This window comes from Zingiber officinale, chromosome 6B (assembly GCF_018446385.1).
Source record: "Zingiber officinale cultivar Zhangliang chromosome 6B, Zo_v1.1, whole genome shotgun sequence".
Lineage (NCBI taxonomy): Eukaryota > Viridiplantae > Streptophyta > Magnoliopsida > Zingiberales > Zingiberaceae > Zingiber > Zingiber officinale.
Window position 1 is genome coordinate 106,244,080 of NC_055996.1, and position 20,368 is coordinate 106,264,447.

Below are 20,368 nucleotides of genomic sequence, written 5' to 3' on the forward strand. Positions count from 1 at the left end.
AGGCTCGACGGCTCGCCCAAAAGCTTAAAGAAGCCGAGAACTATCTGATCACCGAGCGGGCCTGGCGAGTGGCTTGAGAGGAGTCTTTGAATAAGAAGCTCCAGGATGTCGATAGGCCTGTTCAACCGGTCGGTTAACCGGTTTACTGGTTTATCGGTTCCGGTTAATTTTGATTTACCATGATTTATTTAAAACCGGTTAACCGACCGGTATCTTACCGGTTCTACCGGTTCCGGTTGAACCGGTTCCGGTTGGTTAACCGGTTCCAACCGAGAACAGGTAAAATCATGCATCAAAATCCTTCCTCACCTTTCACCCAAATTGGTGGAGCACCTGTTGCATTTGCGACCAGAAAAAGACATCGCAATATCTTCACAGTTTCTGCAAAGTTATCCATCAAAATACTCAACACAAACTTTGTTGGATATATAAGAAAATACAGGTTTCTGAGATAGATGTTGAGCAAGATTGTAAATTTGTGACCTGTATTTGGTGACATACTGTGTCTGTTTTATGGATTTAGGCATGTGATTTGTGTAAAGATCAAGGTACTTCTTGCGGAAGAAGGAAGCCTTGGAGAGCACCATGCTGTAAGTGCCCGTCCACCACACCAACCACCACCCTCCATACTTGTAACACTCTCTGTTGTTGTCTCTCTGCACAAGGGAAATTGAGGATGAGCTGCACGAACCAAATCTGTCAGACGGCTAATAAAGAAGGGGATCAGATGGAGAAGTGGTACCGTTTGGACTTGGGTAAGTTACTTAGTAAAGTGGGTTATTGGGCTTTTTTTTACAAATTAATTAATTAAAGGCCCAATTAAAAATTTCCTAAAGAAAACCGGTCGGTTCCCAATTTTACCGGTTTACCGGTTAAACCGGTAAAAAAAATCCAAAACCGGGAACCAACCGGTAAACCGGTTAACCGATTAACCGGTAAGCTACCGGTTCCGGTCTGATTTTCGGTTTGTCGGTTTTTTTGCACAGCCCTAGATGCCGAAGCTGCCCTAGAGGTCTCCCGTTCCGCCCTGACGGTCTATCAACAGGACGAGCCAAGCTGATTTGCAGTGATGAAACAAGAGTATCTCCGCTCTGACCAGTTTACTGACAAAGTTGTCTGGCGGATCGCCTGAGCTTTCGAGCTAGCCGTTGATGGGACGATCGGTCAGCTTAAGGTGAACGGTCACCTCCCTGAGGCCCTGACCGACGACATCATCAATCGCAACCAGCTTAATGACTCAATGTCTGATGACGTCTTTGATTATCTTGAGTGAGGCAGAAAGTTTGTAAGAAAATTTTCTTTTTCAAGTCTGAATGTATGCCCGTCGTTGGGCTGTGCCCCTTTTTTGATTAATGAATATCCTCCTGTTCGGCGAGCTTTCTTTTTATAATTCGTGTTTTCCCTTGCTCTTTCCGGTCTGCGATAAGTGCCAGTCTCCAATTGCCTTCAGCGAAGCATTTGCCAACATGGCCCCGAGCGAGCGGAATATTCGAGGGCTCAGATTGTCGTTTGACCGTTGATAAAATCAGTAGGGTTGTACCTTTCAGGTTTAAGGTCGTCGCTCGACCATTTACGAAGATTTACGTTTAATCGCCGTCTTTCGACGGTTTGGTGAAGTCGTGGGTTTAGTGTCATCGCTCGACGGTTGGTGAAGACTGAGGTTTAAGGTCGTCGTTCGACCGTTGGTGAAGACCGGGATTTAAGGTCGCCGCTCGACCGTTGGTGAAGACCGGAGTTTAAGGTCGTCGTTTGATCGTTGGTGAAGACCGGAGTTTATGGTCACCACTCGACCGTTGGTGAAGACCGAGATTTAAGGTCGCCGCTCGACCGTTGGTGAAGACTCGGGTTTAAGGTCGCCGCTCGACCGTTGGTGGAGACTAAGGTTTAATGTCGCCGCTTGACGATTTGGCGAAGACTTGGGTTTAAGGCCGTCGCTCGACTGTTCATGGAGATTAGGGTTTAACGTCACCGCTCGACGATTTGGCGAAAACTCGGGTTTAAGGTCGCCGCTCGACCCGTTGGTGAAGACTAGGGTTTAACGTCGCCGCTCGACCGTTGGTGAAGAATAGGATTTAACGTCGTCGCTCGATGATTTGTTAGGTCGTTTGGCACAGAGCTCGAAATTTGAGTCTTTTATTTCTGCCCTGCACACCAAGATCACAGGGATATAAAGATATATTTGACTGTTATACCGATGCACCTTTTACTTGGCCCGATAAGGCTGGAGATAGTTAGCGCTCCATGGTCGCTCCAGTCATCACTCATCCTTATCCTCTAAATAATAGGCGCCCGAACGGAGCTTCTCCACGACCCTGAAGGGCTCAGCCCACGAAGCTTCTAGCTTGATGACATCGTCGACCGGCTTTATTTTCTTCCACACCAAGTCGCCAACCTGAAACGATCTTGGGATAATGCTTCGGTTGTAGCTCTGCATCATTCTTTGTCAGTATGCCATCAATTGGACGACCGCTTTAGCGTGCGCTTCGTCCACCAAGTCCAGCTCCAGAAGCCTCCGCTCGGTGTTGTCTTAGTTGTAGTGTTGTATCCGGTCGAATTCAATCCCGACTTCGACGGGAACGACCGCTCGCCGCCATATACCATGTGGAAGGGCGTTGCCCCGGTCTCTTCCTTGGGAGACGTGCGGATCCGACCGGTGAGACGTTGGGATTCCTTCAGATTTCTTGGCGGTGGCATATCCTGCAGTGCTTTCACTTTGCTAGGATTCACCTCGATGCCTCATTCAGTGACGATGTAACCTAGGAATCACCCGCTTTTTGCGCCGAATATACACTTGTTTGGATTCAGCTTGATTCCGTACGCCCTGAATGTCTGGCAAGTCTCCTTGATATCTGCACATAGGTCAGCTATTCGGAGGGATTTAATTAGTATATCGTCGACATATACCTCCATGTTGCGGTCGATCTGCCGTTGAAACACCTTATTCATCAGCCTCTGATAAGTAGTGTCAGCGTTTTTTAGTCCGAACGGCATGACATTGTAGCAATATGTTCCATCGGTCGTGATGAAACTGACATTCTCTTGATCTTCTCGAGCGAGCGGCACTTGGTGGTACCCTTGATATGCATCCAGCATGCATATTAACTCGCACCCGGCAGTGGAGTCTACCATCTGATCGATTTGAGGCAGCGAGTAGAAATCCTTCGGGCACGCCTTGTTGAGGTCCCGAAAGTCGATGCAGACTCGCCACTTTGTTGCCCGGCTTTGAGACCAGCACTACATTCGCAAGCCAGCTCAGGAATTGAACCTCACTTATGTGTCCGGCTTCCAAGAGCTTCTCTATTTCTGCTCGGATGATCAAATTTTGTTCGGCGCTGAAATCCCTCTTTCTTTGCTTCACCGGTCGAGCGTCAGGTCGGTCGTGAAACTCGTGCTACGCGATGCTAGGTGAAATCCCGAGGAGCTCGTGCGCCGACCACGCGAATACATCGTGATTTTGTTGGAGACAGACGACCAGCTCCGCCTTCTGCTCAGCTCCTAGGTCGGACACGATGAAAGTTGTTGCTTCCACTAGACGGGGGTGAATTTGTACTTCTTTCTTTTCTTCATAGACTAGAGTAGGAGGGTTTTCAGTGGTGACGCTTACCTCTAGTCGGGGCGTCTTCCGAGCGGACTTGGCTTCAATTTTGACCATCTCGAGATAACAGCGTCGAGCGGCCAACTGGTCGCCTTTGACCTCTCCTACTAGGTCTTCTACCGGGAACTTAATCTTTTGGCAGTACGTTGAGACTACCACTCGGAATTCGTTGAGGGTCGGTCGACCCAGAATGACGTTGTAAGCTGAGAGGGCATACACAATGAAGTTTGTGGTTCTTTTCCTTCTGAGCGGCTCCTCCCCGAGCGATATGGCCAACTTGGCTTGGCCAATCGGTAGAACATCGTTGCCTGTGAACCCATATAGTGTGGTCGTCATCGACAGTAGCTCACCTCGGTCGATCTGGAGATGATCGAAAGTCTTCTTGAAAATTATATTCACCGAGCTCCCTGTGTTAACAAAAATCTGATGAATTGTATAGTTGGTGATTACCGCTCGGATGATGAGGGCGTAATCGTGAGGGACTACCACTCCTTCGAGGTCCCAGGGTCCGAAGCTGATTTCGGACCCACGCGTCTTCTCCTGACTACAGCCCACGGCGTGAATTTCTAAGCACTGAGCGTATGACTTCCGGGCTCGGTTAGAGTCACCGCTGGTTGGTCTGCCGGTGATGATACTTATTTCTTCCCGAGCGGCATTGCTTTTGTTTTCCTCCTCCCGAGCGGACGGCCTGTGTCACTCGTGTGAGGCTCGAGGATGGTCATTGCTCCTCTGTTGATGGTGGTGCTGTCGTTCGGGTGACCGCCTGGCATCTTCTCGTCGCCTGGCGATTTGATGCCCGTTTCGTCGGTCGGGTGAAGACGATTGACAACGATAACCCCTTGGTGCCAATCGGGCGATCGGTGTAAACCCGCGACAATCACGAGTGTTGTGACACTAACCGGTGAAAGGAACAAAACATAAGCGTCCATACCTTGCCCTTCGATGTTTTTGGCCGATCGGAAGCCACATGCTGCACGGCTGGTGCCCTTGTTTCTTGGTGCAATCGGCCTTCAACTCTTGGCCCCCTTGGCGGTTGGTGTTTGCTCGGCGGTCGCCGTTCGGTTGGCACCGTGGGCTCGGATGGCGCCTCTTTCCTTCTGCCTGTCTGGGCCTCCTCTACGTTTATGTACTCATTAGCCTTCTTGAGCATATGGTCGTAGTCGTGGGGCGGCTTCCTGATGAGCGATCGGAAGAAGTCCCCCTCTACGAGCCCCTAGGTGAAGACATTCATCATGGTCTCAAATGAGACCGGGGGGATATCCATATCTACCTGGTTGAAGCATTGGATGTATGCTCGGAGGGTTTCTCTCGACCCTTACTTCAAAGAGAACAAGTTGACGCTCATCTTCTTGTAGCGCCTGCTGCTTGCAAAATGATGGAGGAAAACCGTTCGGAAATCCTTGAAGCTTTGTATTGATCCGTCTGACAGCCTCTTGAACCAACACTGGGCCGAGCCGGACAACGTTGTGAGAAAGAGTCGGCACTTTGCCCCATCTGTGTATTGGTGAAGTGTAGCAGCGTTGTCGAACTTCCCCAGATGATCATCCGGATCGGTCGATCCATTGTATTCTCCGATTGCCAATGGAGCGTAGTGCCTTGGCAATGGGTCTTGAAGTATTGCTTCGGAGAACTGCCGGTTGATCCGCACGGGAGACGCGTCGGCTCGGGGTGCCTTGCCTTTCCTTGCGTCCCGAACGAGCGCTTCGTCTGAAGATCCCCTCTCTTGATTTGCTTGCGCAATCTTTGAGGGCGATTGGAACAGAGCCCGGTGGAATGGAATAGGCGCGGGTGGAGCTTCTCCATGCGTGTCGATCGGCAGTCTATTTTGTCCCCCAATAGAATACTGCTCCGGTCGGTCGTTGTGAGCCGCTCGACCTCTAGAGACTGACGTTGCTTGTTGCGCCAGCCGGTCGGCTAGTGCCTTTTGTTGTTGTTGCTCGACGATCTTTGCCGCTCGCACTTGTATTAGCGTGTCGAGCTCCTCTTGAGTGAGCGTCACGGTGTGAAGTCGTCCAGCTTCATCTATTTTCTCGGCTCGGATGCAAGTGTCTTCCCACAGACGACACTAAATTTGATCATGTCCGAGAGTCGAGGCGATAGATGCTAGAGACGTAGCGCTCTTGTTGACCATTGGTGGACTGCATATCTCTGACAAGACAGCAGGAACTTCCGTCGTACGATCTTCTGCCTGACCATGCCGCCAAGCATGCCGTCTGTCGATGGCACAGATTCCCAGAAAGATATCCTTTAATCCTCCTTTTGTCTGTTACAAGCCGAGCGGAAGAGTTGCTCGGCCAGTACTCGGTCGTCCGGACGATCTTGTCCTCGAGCCGAGCAAAATGATCACTCGTCCAACATCCCACTGTCCGGGCTCCGCTGCTATACAGAACGGAGAAGCTGTGTCGAAATGTAATCTGCTCGATCGTCGCTGTTTTGCCAATGTGAGTCCGAGCAGGCTGGTCGCTCGGCGCATACCTTGTCTGTTTGCGCGTTAGAAGTTCGGCATGCCATCGAGCTGTGGTAATCATTGGATTGATATCAACTCAGTTGTCCTTCGAGCCGGTCGGGCAAGTGGGTCGTTCGATCGGCCAACGGTACGGGACGTTGACCGCCTGAACTTTGACCTTCACCGTGTTATTGACCTCTCTGCTAAACGGACCCCTCTTCATCACCGGATCAATATGTTTGTGATTTCGCTACCTCGCTCCCTGAAACGGACAAATATGCTTTAAAGGGACTATACCGCTGCAGCATTCGACGTTTTTGTCCCTCAAGTGATGCTTCTCATGTAAGTCATTCAGGTCTAGTGGCTAGCACATAAAATATTACCACCATGGGGTCTGAGGTTCGAATCACAGCAAAATCAAAGTAAATGTCTCCCTCATGTGTTAGTCACTAATCCAAAGGCTAGTAACCGCCCGTGATTTACCTTCTCCGTGTTGACCCTGGGACGAATTGACGGGGACGCTGGGGGCAAACGCATTCGCCTTTTTTTTTTTTTTTTTTTTTTTAAACCCACCATCATGTAAGCCATTCAGACTCCAACTCCGGGTTTGTTCAGCATCTTCGACATCAGCTTCATATATCGACTCGACATCTCAGCCTCATACAAAATTGACGATCGCCTACATTTTGAGATAATCAATTCAAGTCACACATAAATAATCACTGTTTTTTTGTGACATGCATGGGCAATATGGATAGAGATCCAACACTTGATGGATAGTTTGGCGTGTCTGGGCAACATGACCTTCAGTACAAGTCACTAGCTTGGAGTTAGAACTAATAATATAATTATAATATCATGTCTAATATGTATGCTTAACAAAATTACGTAGAGGCTCCAAGTGAAAGGCTTGGTTTAAAGAATATCAACTTATATTTAAAAATTTAACTAAAAGAATATCAACTACTAATCGAATGAACAGCTGATAATGCAAATCAAATTTTAAAGCAGGCTGATAATCTGTCATGCAGCAAACCAACCCACAAAAGGAACAAGCAGTTCAACGCTTCAGTTTCAAAGATTCATCAGTTTCCTACACTTAAATTTTGCACACACAAACTAAAGAACAAAACAGAACAAAAAATAACTCTCTGATCATCAGTTTCCTACACTCAAATTCTGCAAACACAAATCAAAGAACAAAACGGAACAAAGAATAACTCTCTGCAAAAAAGATGCAGCATGCAAAGGAAGAAAGAAAATAATTCCCAGCATTAAAAAGTAATTGTAGAACAATTCGATCAATCCATCGAAATACTAAAAAGACAGTAGAACAAGCAGAGTGTGTCTATATCTCTGTATTTAGATATATATGTACTCGAGCTTCATTTTCTCGGATCATAGTATTTTTTTTCTGAATGGACAAATTTTTTGCCCTTCTTGACCTATTGTTGTTCTCTTTCCTCAGGTCATAGTGTTTTTTTTTTTGAGTGGGCAAATTTCTTGTCCTCCTTGCTGCTCTCTGCACCTTTCTATTGTCCTAAGGTTGAGCTTGTTGATTACGAAGAGCATTTCTGTAAAACAGAAATAAAACTGTATGAGGTTATATTCTTTTATAAATCTTACTTAATAGTAACCTACCAACTTTTTCATGTTTTCTAAATCTTTTTTGTTATTGTCGTCACTCCCAGAAGTGTTTACAATAAGTAGAGCTAGTCTGGTCTTGTGTGCTAATAATGATTTATACAATTTTATTATAGCAATTAGAGAATACAGATTTGTACATGTACCTATTATTCCACCATGATGGTGTACCAAGAACCACCGATATAACTAACAGACTTGCTGTTTTACATTTGGATTGGATAATATCAAGGTACATTATAGAGATTTACTCCAGATATCTATTTATTATTTTTTTAGTATATTTTTCTATTAGCCGTCATTACTTAACTAACAATTTTCATGTAGGCCATTGATATATACACAATAATGAACTCTTTCCTCCCCGACGGCGGACAAATTTTGTCCGTGTCTATCTATCCATCTGCATTTGGGCAGGAGCAGATGGACTTTGTAGAAATTCATGGACCTTTTCCTTTGATCGCTGGAAATGATTCTAAGACTGATATGGATGCTATGGTTGATTCAGATGTTAAGATAGATATGGATGCTGAGGTTGATTCTGATGCTGAGGTTGTTTCTGATTCAGAGGTTGATCTTGAAATATTACGTGCATACAAATTAAGTAAACTAAGGTAAATATAGTGAAGCGTGTTTTTCCTAATTCTTTTTTTGCAGCTATATTTTATAATTTCTGTATTATTTTTTTTTCCACTCAGGTATTATTATGCCATAGCCATTTTCGATTCGGCTGCAACTGCAAATATGCTTTATAATGCTTTAGATACAATTGAAATCGAGGACACTTGTAATATGCTTGAACTACGAGTTTCAAAGATTCATCTTTTTGCAAAAAAGATGTAGCATGCGAAGGAAGAAAATAATTCTCAGCACTAAAACATAGCTGTCGAACAACTCGACCAATCCATCGAAACACTAAAAGGGCAGTACGACAGGCAGTGTGTCTATGTCTCTGTATTTAGATGTATATGAGCTTTATTTTCTTGGGTCATAGTGTTTTTTCTCTGAGTGGGTAAGTTTCTTGCTCTTCTTGTTGCTCTCTTTCCTCGGGTCATAGTGTTTTTGCTCTGAGTGGGCAAGTTTCTTGCCCTTCTTGCTGTTCTCTGCACCCTTTGTTGTCCCTGAGCTTGAGCTTGTTGATTATGAGGAGCATTTCTGTAAAACAGAAATAAAATTGCATAAGATCATATTCTTTTATAAATCTTACTGAATACTAAACCTACTAACTTTTTCATTTTTTCTAATTCTTCTTTGTTACTGTCGTCACTCCCATAAGTATTTACAGTAAGTAGAGCTGTTCTGGTCTTGTGTGCTTCTCTACGCTCTTTATCACTGCTTGATGTTAGATATTTATCATAATCGTCAAGCTATGAAAAAAAAATATTAATCTATAAACTGGAAATTGAAACATAACAATCAAAGAAAAAAAAACTATCACATACTCAAATAATAAATAACATAAATATGAACAACATTCAATTTTTCTTGTAATAATTTTTTTAGTACTAAATCCTCTCCATCATCTCAAGTTAATTTTAGGACGAATGACATTTTACTCCCTGAAATTTGGTTAAAGTACGAAACGACCCTCATGGTTTCAAAAAAAATTAACTTGGGATGGAGAGGATTTAGTACTAAAAAAATTATTATAAGAAAAATTGAATGTTGATCAGATTTATATTATTTATTATTTGAGTATGCTTGTGTGATAATTTTTTTTTCTTTGATTGTTCTGTTTCAGTTTCCAATTTATAGATTAATATTTTTTTTTTAATATAGCTTGACAATTATGATAAATATCTAACATCAAGCAGTGATAAAGAGCGTAGAGAAGCACACAAGACCAGAACAGCTCTACTTACTGTAAATACTTATGGGAGTGACGACAATAACAAAGAAGACTTAGAAAAAATGAAAAAGTTAATAGGTTAGTATTCAGTAAGATTTATAAAAAAATATGACCTTATGCAATTTTATTTCTGTTTTACAGAAATGCTCCTCATAATCAACAAGCTCAAGCTCGGACAACAAAGGGTGCAGAGAACAGCAAGAAGGGCAAGAAACTTGCCCACTCAGAGCAAAAACACTATGACCCGAGAAAAGAGAGCAACAAGAAGATCAAGAAGAGCAAGAAACTTACCCACTCAGAGAAAAAACACTATCACCCAAGAAAATAAAGCTCATATACATCTAAATACAGAGACATAGACACACTCTGCCTGTCGTACTGCCCTTTTAGTGTTTCGATGGATTGGTCGAGTTGTTCGACAGCTATTTTTTAGTGCTGAGAATTATTTTCTTCCTTCGCATGCTACATCTTTTTTGCAGAAAGATGAATCTTTGAAACTCGTAGTTCAAGCATATTACAAGTGTCCTCGATTTCAATTGTATCTAAAGCATTATAAAGCATATTTGCAGTTGCAGCCGAATCGAAAATGGCTATGGCATAATAATACCTGAGTGGAAAAAAAGTAATACAGAAATTATAAAATATAGCTGCAAAAAAAAATTTAGGAAAAACACGCTTCACTATATTTACCTTAGTTTACTTAATTTGTATGCACGTAATATTTCAAGATCAACCTCTGAATCAGAAACAACCTCAGCATCAAAATCAACCTCAGCATCCATATCTATCTTAACATCTGAATCAACCATAGCATCCATATCAGTCTTAGAATCATTTCCAGCGATCAAAGGAAAAGGTCCATGAATTTCTACAGATGGATAGATAGACACGGACAAAATTTGTCCGCCGTCGGGGAAGAAAGAATTCATTATTGTGTATATATCAATGGCCTACATGAAAATTGTTAGTTAAGTTATGACGGCTAATAGAAAAATATACTAAAAAAATAATAAATAGATATATGGAGTAAATCTCTATAATGTACCTTGATATTATCCAATCCAAATGTAAAACAGCAAGTCTGTTAGTTATATCGGTGGTTCTTGGTACACCATCATGGTGGCATAATAGGTACATGTACAAATCTGTATTCTCTAATTGCTATAATAAAATTGTATAAATCATTATTAGACTCGTATATCACCTAATATCGTAATCCAAAAGATCAGAAAATAGTTATGCAATTTAACCGGTAAATTAAATAAAAAATTCTTAAAATTTAAATCTCATACCAGTTAATTAAGAAATTAAATAAGCAATACTTACAAGTTTAGTTTGCTTACCCTCATTACTGCATCATTAATATTTTTGCCAAGCTTTTCCTTATCCTTTTTGCCTTCTCCGCCGGTCATTTTTCTGATCAAGCTATAAAAAACAAACAAAATTAAAATCTCTTCTATAAATATGGATAAAGAAAATTTAAAACCCCCCTATAGCTCAGCGAAGCAAAGAAGAAGATCGATGTTCTTGATCAAATTAGTTAGAATGGCAGAAATCGGACAAAAGACCTATTAAAATGGAGAATCTGACTTTCCAGAGGATGAACGCAGAGAGCTGTTAGGTGATTAAATTAGTTAGAATGGCAGAAATCGAACAACAACCCAATCACGAGAAACAAAAGAAAGATCGATCTTCAACAGCACGCCAGATGAAATAAACAAGAAGCTAATAGAATAGAGAAATCAGACTTACCAGAGGATGAACAAAGAGCGCTGTTAGGCGATTAAATTAGTTAGAATGGCATAAATCGAACAGCGAAGAAAAGAAAGATCGATCTTCAACAGCACGCCAGATAAAATACGGACTTACCAGAGGATGAACGCGGAGACCTAACTTCCGACCTAAGACTGGAATGGAGAGAGAGTGATCGCTGTGTCAAAACACGATGCCGAGTTCGAGCTAGGAGTTTATATACGAGAGAGTGGTAGAAGGGCGTAAATATCACAATTATTTATAAATTTATAATAATTACAAATTTTATTTATTGTTATAATATTTGGCATTCCACAATTATTTATAAAATTTACTTTTCTTATATTGAATTAAGGAGAATTTATTTCGTATGTTTTATTTAGATATTTGAGTGGAGCAAATGGATTTTAATTGGGTTTTTCACAGCCCATTAAAGTCATTGACATGAAACCCACCTCCGCCGCCCTCTTCTCTCACCGATCCACCGTGTCCCCGATGATGCCGTACTCTACGCCGTCTGCCCCGATCTCCAGACCGCCCTTCCCCCACAGGAGGCCCTCTCCGCCTTCCGCTCACTCCACCTCCACCTCCACTCCCTCCTCTCCCCCCTCTCCAGCGGCTACGTGTGGCAACACGAACCCTTCGCCCTCTCCCTCCCATCCTCCCTCGACGCCCCATGCGCCCTCTGCCACTCGCCCCCCGTTCCCCACCTCCATGGCAAACTCCGCTTCGGCGACTCGATGACGAATGGCTCGTTGTCGCCTTCCTATTCACCGCCACTTCCGCAGTTGCCTCCCTCACCGCTCGCGTCTGGGACTCCGATGGCGAGTTCCTCGGTTCCTCCTCATCGAAGCCGCCTTTGCTCTTCCCCGCAGGCTTGAACCTGATACAGCTGGCAATCGCATTTTTATCCACGATGGCAAGCTGCACATCGTTCCAAAAAAGGTCTTCCTGGACACACCCTCTCTCCTAGACGCTCTTGCAGCGGTCTGGAGCGAGGAGATCGATACCGGAGCCCCCAACGAGGTTCAAGCTTCGATCTTCAGGAAGATTTCTGGGTATCCGGAGAAGGCTAGGGCCAATATGCACAGTCTGTTTTAAACAAATCAATATCTGCCCTAGCTATATCAGAAGTCTATGGTCACGACTGAGAATCAAAAGTTAATTATTTGGGATTTTTTAGATTTTATTATTCATTTCAAACAATAAGAAATAAAAAGAAGTGAAGTGGAAAGGCATGGACCAATGGACGATAGGACATACCTCATTCTATAAAGCATCATAAATAGAAAAACCTTCTGTTTCCAATGCTACCTGTAAAAGTTGAAGATATTGAACATTTTTTTCTTTAACATATTAAATATGTTCATTAACTTGATTAATATTAGCCAGTCAGAATATCCAGCAACAGATCATGCAAATAAAGAGGTGAAGCAGAAAGACTGCAATCACCACTGGCCAATCACAATTTGATTGCGATTAGCAACTCTCTAGAATATTTCCATAGATTAATTTAAGCTAATACACAGATACGTCTAAATTTTGTCCATTCATATGTTAGCAAAAAAAGATCTGTTGTGCAAATAAGAAACACACCAAACAATCTAACATTATATTTGCGCCAGAACACCAAAGGCATAATTCAAAAGGCTAACGGTGAGCAAACTGAGGATTAGAAACACCAAAAGCACTAAATCAGAGCTAAAATATAGAACCTTATTCATAAGGAGTATGTATGGAAGAATAGCCAAGATTACTTTCAGTGAGTTAGCCTAAATCCTGCATAATAAACTGAAATTCCTAATTTTTATAACGGAGCATTGGTTTCTATTCCTAATTGCACACATATCAGGGAAATTTCATTTACCAAGCTTCACTTCGCAAACTCTGGAACGCATATTGAAGGTTATAAAACTATGGTGAATTTTCAAAAAGTGAGTAAACCATGGGGTTAAAATGAAATATTCACATAATATATGTAATGCAAACAACACAGTATCTATAGGTCTATCTTGTGAAAAATATAGACAGCAAAAATTGACTCAAATTTGAGCATGTCAGTTTTCCTTGATTCAGGTAAAAGCGAGAGAAATGGTAAAATGGCTTCTTACAGTTTGACCATCATCCCGTGTTGTTCCAGTCGAATTAATGTAGATAAAAATAGGTTCTTTTGCATCCATCCATTGCAAGTAAAGCAATTGTGCAATCACGAGCTCTGTAACAACTGGCACCAACTGTCCACAATAGATGGGTTAGTTCAACAGGAATCATATCTATCATGTCAAAAGAGTAGTAAAAGTGAAGATGGTAAAGATTAGAAGAAATATAATGACAGAATTCATAGCATATCCATCACCTATAACATAAATTTCTCTGCTACATTTGCAAAAATCAGAAATAGAAATTCAACACTCTTATTGTGATTATCAAGCTTCTTCATTTAATAAGTTATGACAGTGACATCATAGCAAAACCATCAGCTATTAATTAAAAGCAAAAGAGATTAAAATTCAACAACCACATTCGAACACTCAACATTTCCCCTACTTTCCATTTTTTTCAATGATGACGTAGGTATAATAGTAAATAAAAATTCCAAGGAATAAGGATGAAGTTGTAGAAGTGCAAAGATTGACCTGAGAACTATAATATTATAATTAATGCTCCATAGAAGATTGGATAGTCAGAAAAAATGAAACCTGTTAAAAATAATGAATATGTGATTATTGTTAAAAAGAAATTGTTTATAGTTGAAGGAAATTTGATTTAACATACTGGGAGTAGGAGAACATATGTGTGCACAAAAGTTTTATATTTAATAAATGAAAAGAAAAAGGCAATACAAATTGTTGGCACTCGGACCATGTGGTTGATTACTTTACTTGCACACAGACAACAAAAATTGTCAAGTAAATAATTCTATTCCTCACTATACTAAAAAACAATAAGGAAAAGTAAAAAGTTGGTACTCTCCTAACCCTTTATTCCGTCTCTTCTATGACTTCATGACGTACACTAAAACCGATTCAAGTCCTCCAATGTTTTTGATGTCATATGTCCAATCTTTTATACATGGTGGTAATTTATGTTATTCTGATTCAGGTATGATTGTTTGACACAAGTATGGGTCTGGGTATTTGCAATCTCATTTTCTACAAGCTTAACTTGTCAACTGGTTAACAAGGCTGTTGATGTTCAACTTGGAGTGTTAATGTTGAATGTCCAATAAGGGCACAGTTGGTAAATGAAGAGTATCAGAGAGGAATATCTTTCCTGATAGCACTTAGTACAGGAAGTTTGCCATACTTATTGGCACTACCATTTTATGGGCCACCTTTTGATCCATGAAAAGTGCATTTCTCAAGTGTTTTTCTTCTTGAACTTTGTAAAAAAATATATATTAGTATTGACAAGAAATCTCAAAAACTTCTTGGTGGGAAAACATTTCTCATTTCTGAAACAGTAAAATCCATTAGGTGATGACAAGAATATAGCTATCAATCACATGCAATTGAAAATTAAGCTTCAAGACTGACCGGCATGCCAATGTAGACAACTCGTCCATGAAGAAGTAATGACGGCAAATCTGGGGGAGGTGTTCTTGGTCATGTTCATTATAAGAAACAGAACGTTCTACCTAATCAAGGTTTATAAAACAAAAACCATAAGTATATTGAAAAAAATAAACTTATATTTTCTAATTAAATAAAGAGGAACAAAACAAAGCAACTTTAGAATTTAAAAAAAAAAAACATGGCAATAACATGTAAGCAGAGAAAAACTGAGGTTATTTGAAATTGCAGATACATTGATTATAGCTCACCATTAATTGTAGCAAAAAGGAAATAATATGATGTGATATTTAGAAGAAGAACCAATCTATGCCAATTTTTATTGAATATACCTACTCAATATATAAAGAATAGGCTATATAAAGAGTACCAAAAATGCAACACCATAAATATATCCAGCAACTTGTGAACATAAAAACAAAATAATCTAACACACAAAGGAAGAGGATCAAGATTCAAAATACCAATGTCAGTGCTGGAATTGATGTTGTTGCAGAAAGGTAAGGTCATTGTTGCTATTTTAAACTTTTACATAGCTAGGAAATTCAATGCTGATGTTCTTGTTTAACTATATTGGCATTTATATTTCATTCTGCCAATAATGAAACGAGGAAAATATTTTGTGTGAGGTACTTTTTTGTTGCAGCATTTAAACACGGCTAACTTCAGTGATTTTATTCCATTGTAGTTAAATTATTTCCTAAGATGATACCTAAGATAGGAAAGAACTCTTATGAATGAAAATTGAGAGAGATTATGCTATAATGAAAAGGAAGAGAGTACTTCTGTTAATCAAAAAGCTAAAGAATTTGACTATAACATTTAAATTGTCAATGTAAACTAAAAATAATGATTTGATATCTCATGTCATGCCCAATCTACCAAGCGACATGGTCGAAACTTATTGTTCACATAAATTAACAAAGATTGATAATGCTCAACAAAGATAATTTACCCAGTATTTAGTAATGGTAATGACTGTCATGTTATGTCGACACTCAATACATCTTAGCATGCTACAATATGTGCCGAGATAAATTGAAATATTGTTTGTTATTTCTGCAGTTTGGGCTCATTCAATACAACATCAGAACTATATCATTCCAGATCGGATACAATGTTAACTTAGATATATAGTTGTGTTTCTTTTTTCTTCTTCTTTATCTGCTTCCTTCTTTTGCATTCAATTTTTCACCAGCACCTTATGTCAAAACATCGGCATAGTACCAAAATAATATCGTCCCAAATAAAAATTGAATTTCAGCACAGCTTGATATTTTGAACGTTGCTAAAAATTACAATAATTATTTCCTGAACATGAAAGACACCAAAACAGGTGCTTGTAATGTAGACACCAAATTTATGGTACTAATAAATCAAATGTTTGGAATACAACTAGTGCATAGTTATATTACCAAAAAATCTAATGTAGTACATGAAAGTCATTATAGATTTCCATAGATAAATAAACAATGTTGCAGAAACTTGAAAACAATTCTAAAACACATCCAATGAACTCAACTAACATTTACATAAAAAGAAAGAAAAACTCCTTTTTTCTTATATGGCAGTTGATTCAAACACCAGAATGTTACAGTTTTTTGTTGCTCGAGGTGGTATTATAAACAACTTTTACCCTTGCCACTACCATTTGAAAATCTTCATCCAATTCCCTAGCTAACTCAACTGAACCAATTGCTATTTTCCAATTTTTAAAACAAAATTTCACCTATCAAACTTACTAAGATAACTCATTTCCATCTTATAAGATAAATTCTTTCCTTTTTAAAGGAGAAAATCCTTACAAATTAAGCATTTTTGTAATAACCTACAATTTAACGTCTATGAACGCTCTCGTTTCCATCACTGCGGACCTCCCAGAAGATTTGTTCGGGTGCTGAATGAAAAACCCCTTTTGACACAAATCCTCAGCACCCAAATTAATACTTCGAATTCAACGAACAGAAAGATAAACTATACGATCCATCTATTCGTACCTCCCATAACATTCAATCCTGATCCCGGTATAAAAACCTTTTTTTTACTCAAATCACCCGGAATCATAATTAATATTTCAAAATATAGCAGAATAAAATGAAACCGATCTAGAAAGTACCTGTGCTGGACTAGCCATGAGCGTCGGGGAGGCAAAGAGATCGAGGTAGGGCGGCATGTCGCGATTGCCGGACGACGCCAAAGCCAAAGAGTCGGGTGCGGCAGCAGCCGCTTCGGCCAGCTTGGAGAGGAAGGGATCGAGGGGGGTTCAGGGGAGGCATCGGCGGCGGCGCCCTTGCTGCCCTAATTTTGAGGGGAGCAGCAGCATCGGCCGACATGGAGAAGGAAGAGGAAGGAGGAGAGGAAGACAACCCGGAGGGGACGAAAGCCAGAGGTGATAGGAACCCGGGGCCTATCACGTGAATAAATAGAAAGAAAAAGGGAAAAGGGGATAGGGTGATCGCTTCGAGAGGATGACCTCTGATAATCAAACGAAATTGATTAATTAAAAGGGAAATTACTTGTCTTCCATAATTACAAAATGTCTCTTTAAATAGAGACCTAAATTACCTTTTCAAAAGAAAAGATATAAAAGAAAAATAAAATAAAAATATATTTTTAAAAGAAAATGTCTTATTAAAACTTATATAGAAGAAAAAAGAAAAAGTCTAAAACTTATTTTAAAAAGGAAATAAAGTTAAAGGATTTATTTGAATAGATCCATTAAAGGATCTTATCATTCCACCGCCCTTCAAAACAACCTTGTCCTCAAGGTTATTTAGCAATAAACTCTGAAACATTTTCTTGAATGGTATCATATAATTCATAAGTATTGCTCCGATTCTAACTTCGAATGCATCAGGTTCAATAACAAATTGCTTATTAGGTAGTGCAAGAACTAGTGTTGTCATCATAGCCTCCTTTAAATTCTGGAATATCTTTTTTGCTTCAAGACACCATCTAAATGCATCTGTGAGATCCAGAACATCACGTAATGCCTTAATACTCTTTGAAACTAGCACCTTTGAGGGATCAGTAGCTACTCTGTTTTGGCTTACAATATGACCAAGGTATTCCACATTAGTTGTCCAAAAACTGCATTTAACTCTTTTCACATAAAGAGAATGCTCACACAAAAGAGTTAGTACTTTATAAAGGTGATGCAAATGATCTTCAAATGATGAACTATAAACAAGGTTGTCATCAAAGAAATTCAAAACAAACTGACGGAGGTAAAACCTGAAGATATCATTCAGCAAACTTTGGAATGTAGAAGGTGCATTAATTAAACCGAAAGGCATGACTAAAAATTCATAATGACCATCATGAGTTTGAAAGGTTGTTTTTGGAATGTTTGGCTGATGGATTCTTATCTGATGGAAGCCTGAGCGAAGATTCAACTTTGAGAATAATGAGGAACCTCCTAATTCATCAAGTAGTTCATCAATGATGAGGATGGGGTACTTGTCTTTCATTATAATTTTATTGAGTGTCGGGTAATCTATACATATTCGCCATTTTTTGTCTTTCTTTTGTACAAGCAGTACTAGAGAAGAATATGGAATTATACTTGGGCGAACAATACCAACCTGAAGCATCACTTGTACAATCTTCTCAATTTCCTCCTGTATGTAAGGGTAGCGATAAGACCTAACATTTGCTTTAGGATCTTTTTTGATAGAAAGTTGCATGAGAAAAATATAGCAATCTTTCTTTAATAACTGCTCTGCCTGATAACTACTGATTGGTGTGATAGTATCTTGTTTCTTGCCTCTGATGCAAACTTCTTTTCCTTGATCTTGGAAGCGCATTGTTAGTTGAGAGAAATTCCATATTATATCTCCTAATGTTTTCAACCATTGTGCTCCAAGTACAACATCACATCCATCTAGGGGAGGAAGAAAGAGATCTGTTATTAATTCATAATTGGGTAAGAGAATTTTAATACTATTGCAATTTCCTGGACTTGTAAGTGATCTTCCATCCGCCACCTTAACATCAAATGTAGATGCTTGCTCTATTTTTTGTTTAAGCCTGCTTGCCAAGGTTGAGTCTAGAAAATTGTTGGTGCTTCCTGAATCTATAAGTATCATTACTGGTTGTTTTTTAATGAATCCTTTTACCTTCATCGTTTGTGGAGTTTGTAGTCCTTCTAAGGCATGAACTGATATTGCCATAGAATCATATTGTACTTCGTTGATATTATCTTGTGTTTCACCTTCATCGAAATCATCTTCTTCCTCAGAGTTCTCTATTGGTTCAATCATCAGTATCCTTTTTTGCTTGCATTGATGACCACGGTGCCACTTTTCATCGCAATGCCAGCATAATCCCTTTGCCATCCTTTCCTTGATCTCTTCTTTTGTCAATCTACGAGGTGTTGAATAATGTGATGGGTTTTCAAGAATTACCTTGTTATTTCTTCTTCCTTCTTCATTGATCTTCTCTTCTTGTAGTCGTGCAAAGGATAAGGCAGCCTTCATAGTGCGGGGTTGATTCATTTTTACTTCTTGTCGTATATCAAGGCGAAGTCCTTCAATAAAAGTGCCCAATAGTTGCTTTTCTGACCAATCACGAGTTCGATTAGAGAGTCTCTCGAATCGTCCTTGGTACTCTAGTACGGTTGAAGTCTGTTGAATTTTGGCCAATTCTCCATCAACATTCTCATAACCGGAGGGACCAAATCGATTGATGAGTTCTTCTTTGAATTCCTCCCATTTTGGAGGTCCATGGCATGCTTCAAGCCAGTCATACCATTGGATGGCATCGCCTTCGAGGTTTATAGATGCTAGTTCTACCTTTGCATTGTCTGATGTGCTGTGGAAGCGAAAATATTTTTCAGCCCTTGAAATCCATCCAATCGGATCATTGTTCTCCCAGCGAGGAAATTCCACCTTCATACGTGGATAGTTGTGCTCTCGATCTTCATTTGAGTTTGCACCTTGGTCATATTGTTGTTGTCGAGACTGCTGATTTTTTCCCCTTTTGATTAGTATGCTTGAGCTGGAATCTACTTCTAAACGATCCTTCAATTCTTGCACTATCGTGACCAACGATGCCATAGTTTTTTCGAGTTTATCCATCCTTGTCTCGTGCTTAGCTTCAAATTCCAAAGCCCATTTGGCGTCAGGATGAGATCCTCCGGTCGTCATGTCAGAGTGAATTTTCTTCTCTTGAAGTCGGGTTAAGACCATGCGCTTATTGAAGTTGCTGCAAGATACTATAGGGCGAAGATGAAGTGAACTGCTCTGATACCAAGTTGATAGGAACCTGGGGCCTATCACGTGAATAAATCGAAAGAAAAAGGGAAAAGGGGATAGGGTGATCGCTTCGAGGGGATCGACCTCCAATAATCAAACGAAATTGATTAATTAAAAGGGAAATTGCTTGTCTTCCATAATTACAAAACGTCTCTTTAAATAGAGACCTAAACTACCTTTTCAAAAGAAAAGGTATAAAAGAAAAATAAAATAAAAATATATTTTTAAAAGAAAATGTCTTATTAAAACTTATAT

At 40.1% G+C, this 20,368-nt stretch overlaps 1 protein-coding gene and 2 long non-coding RNA genes across 4 annotated transcripts; all 3 read right to left on the reverse strand.

Moving 5' to 3' along the window:
- Positions 1–7,286: 7,286 nt before the first annotated feature.
- On the reverse strand, positions 7,287–7,824 carry LOC121988723. Of its 2 annotated transcripts, none has more exons than XR_006114094.1 (2): positions 7,687–7,824; positions 7,287–7,615 (listed from the first exon to the last, which is right to left on the reverse strand). It is a non-coding gene; the product is annotated as an uncharacterized LOC121988723 (long non-coding RNA). The 2 variants fall into 2 exon arrangements; XR_006114093.1 differs by having other exon boundaries at positions 7,683–7,824.
- A 6,035-nt stretch (positions 7,825–13,859) lies between these two features.
- On the reverse strand, positions 13,860–17,268 carry LOC121988722. Its single transcript, XR_006114092.1, has 3 exons — positions 16,975–17,268; positions 14,823–14,923; positions 13,860–13,985 (listed from the first exon to the last, which is right to left on the reverse strand). It is a non-coding gene; the product is annotated as an uncharacterized LOC121988722 (long non-coding RNA).
- Positions 17,269–17,576: 308 nt separating this feature from the next.
- LOC121991335 lies at positions 17,577–20,005 on the reverse strand. The gene is made up of 2 exons (XM_042545346.1): positions 17,644–20,005; positions 17,577–17,602 (listed from the first exon to the last, which is right to left on the reverse strand). The coding sequence occupies exons 1-2, from the start codon at positions 20,003–20,005 to the stop codon at positions 17,577–17,579; spliced, it is 2,388 nt and encodes a 795-aa protein (XP_042401280.1).
- Positions 20,006–20,368: the final 363 nt, after the last annotated feature.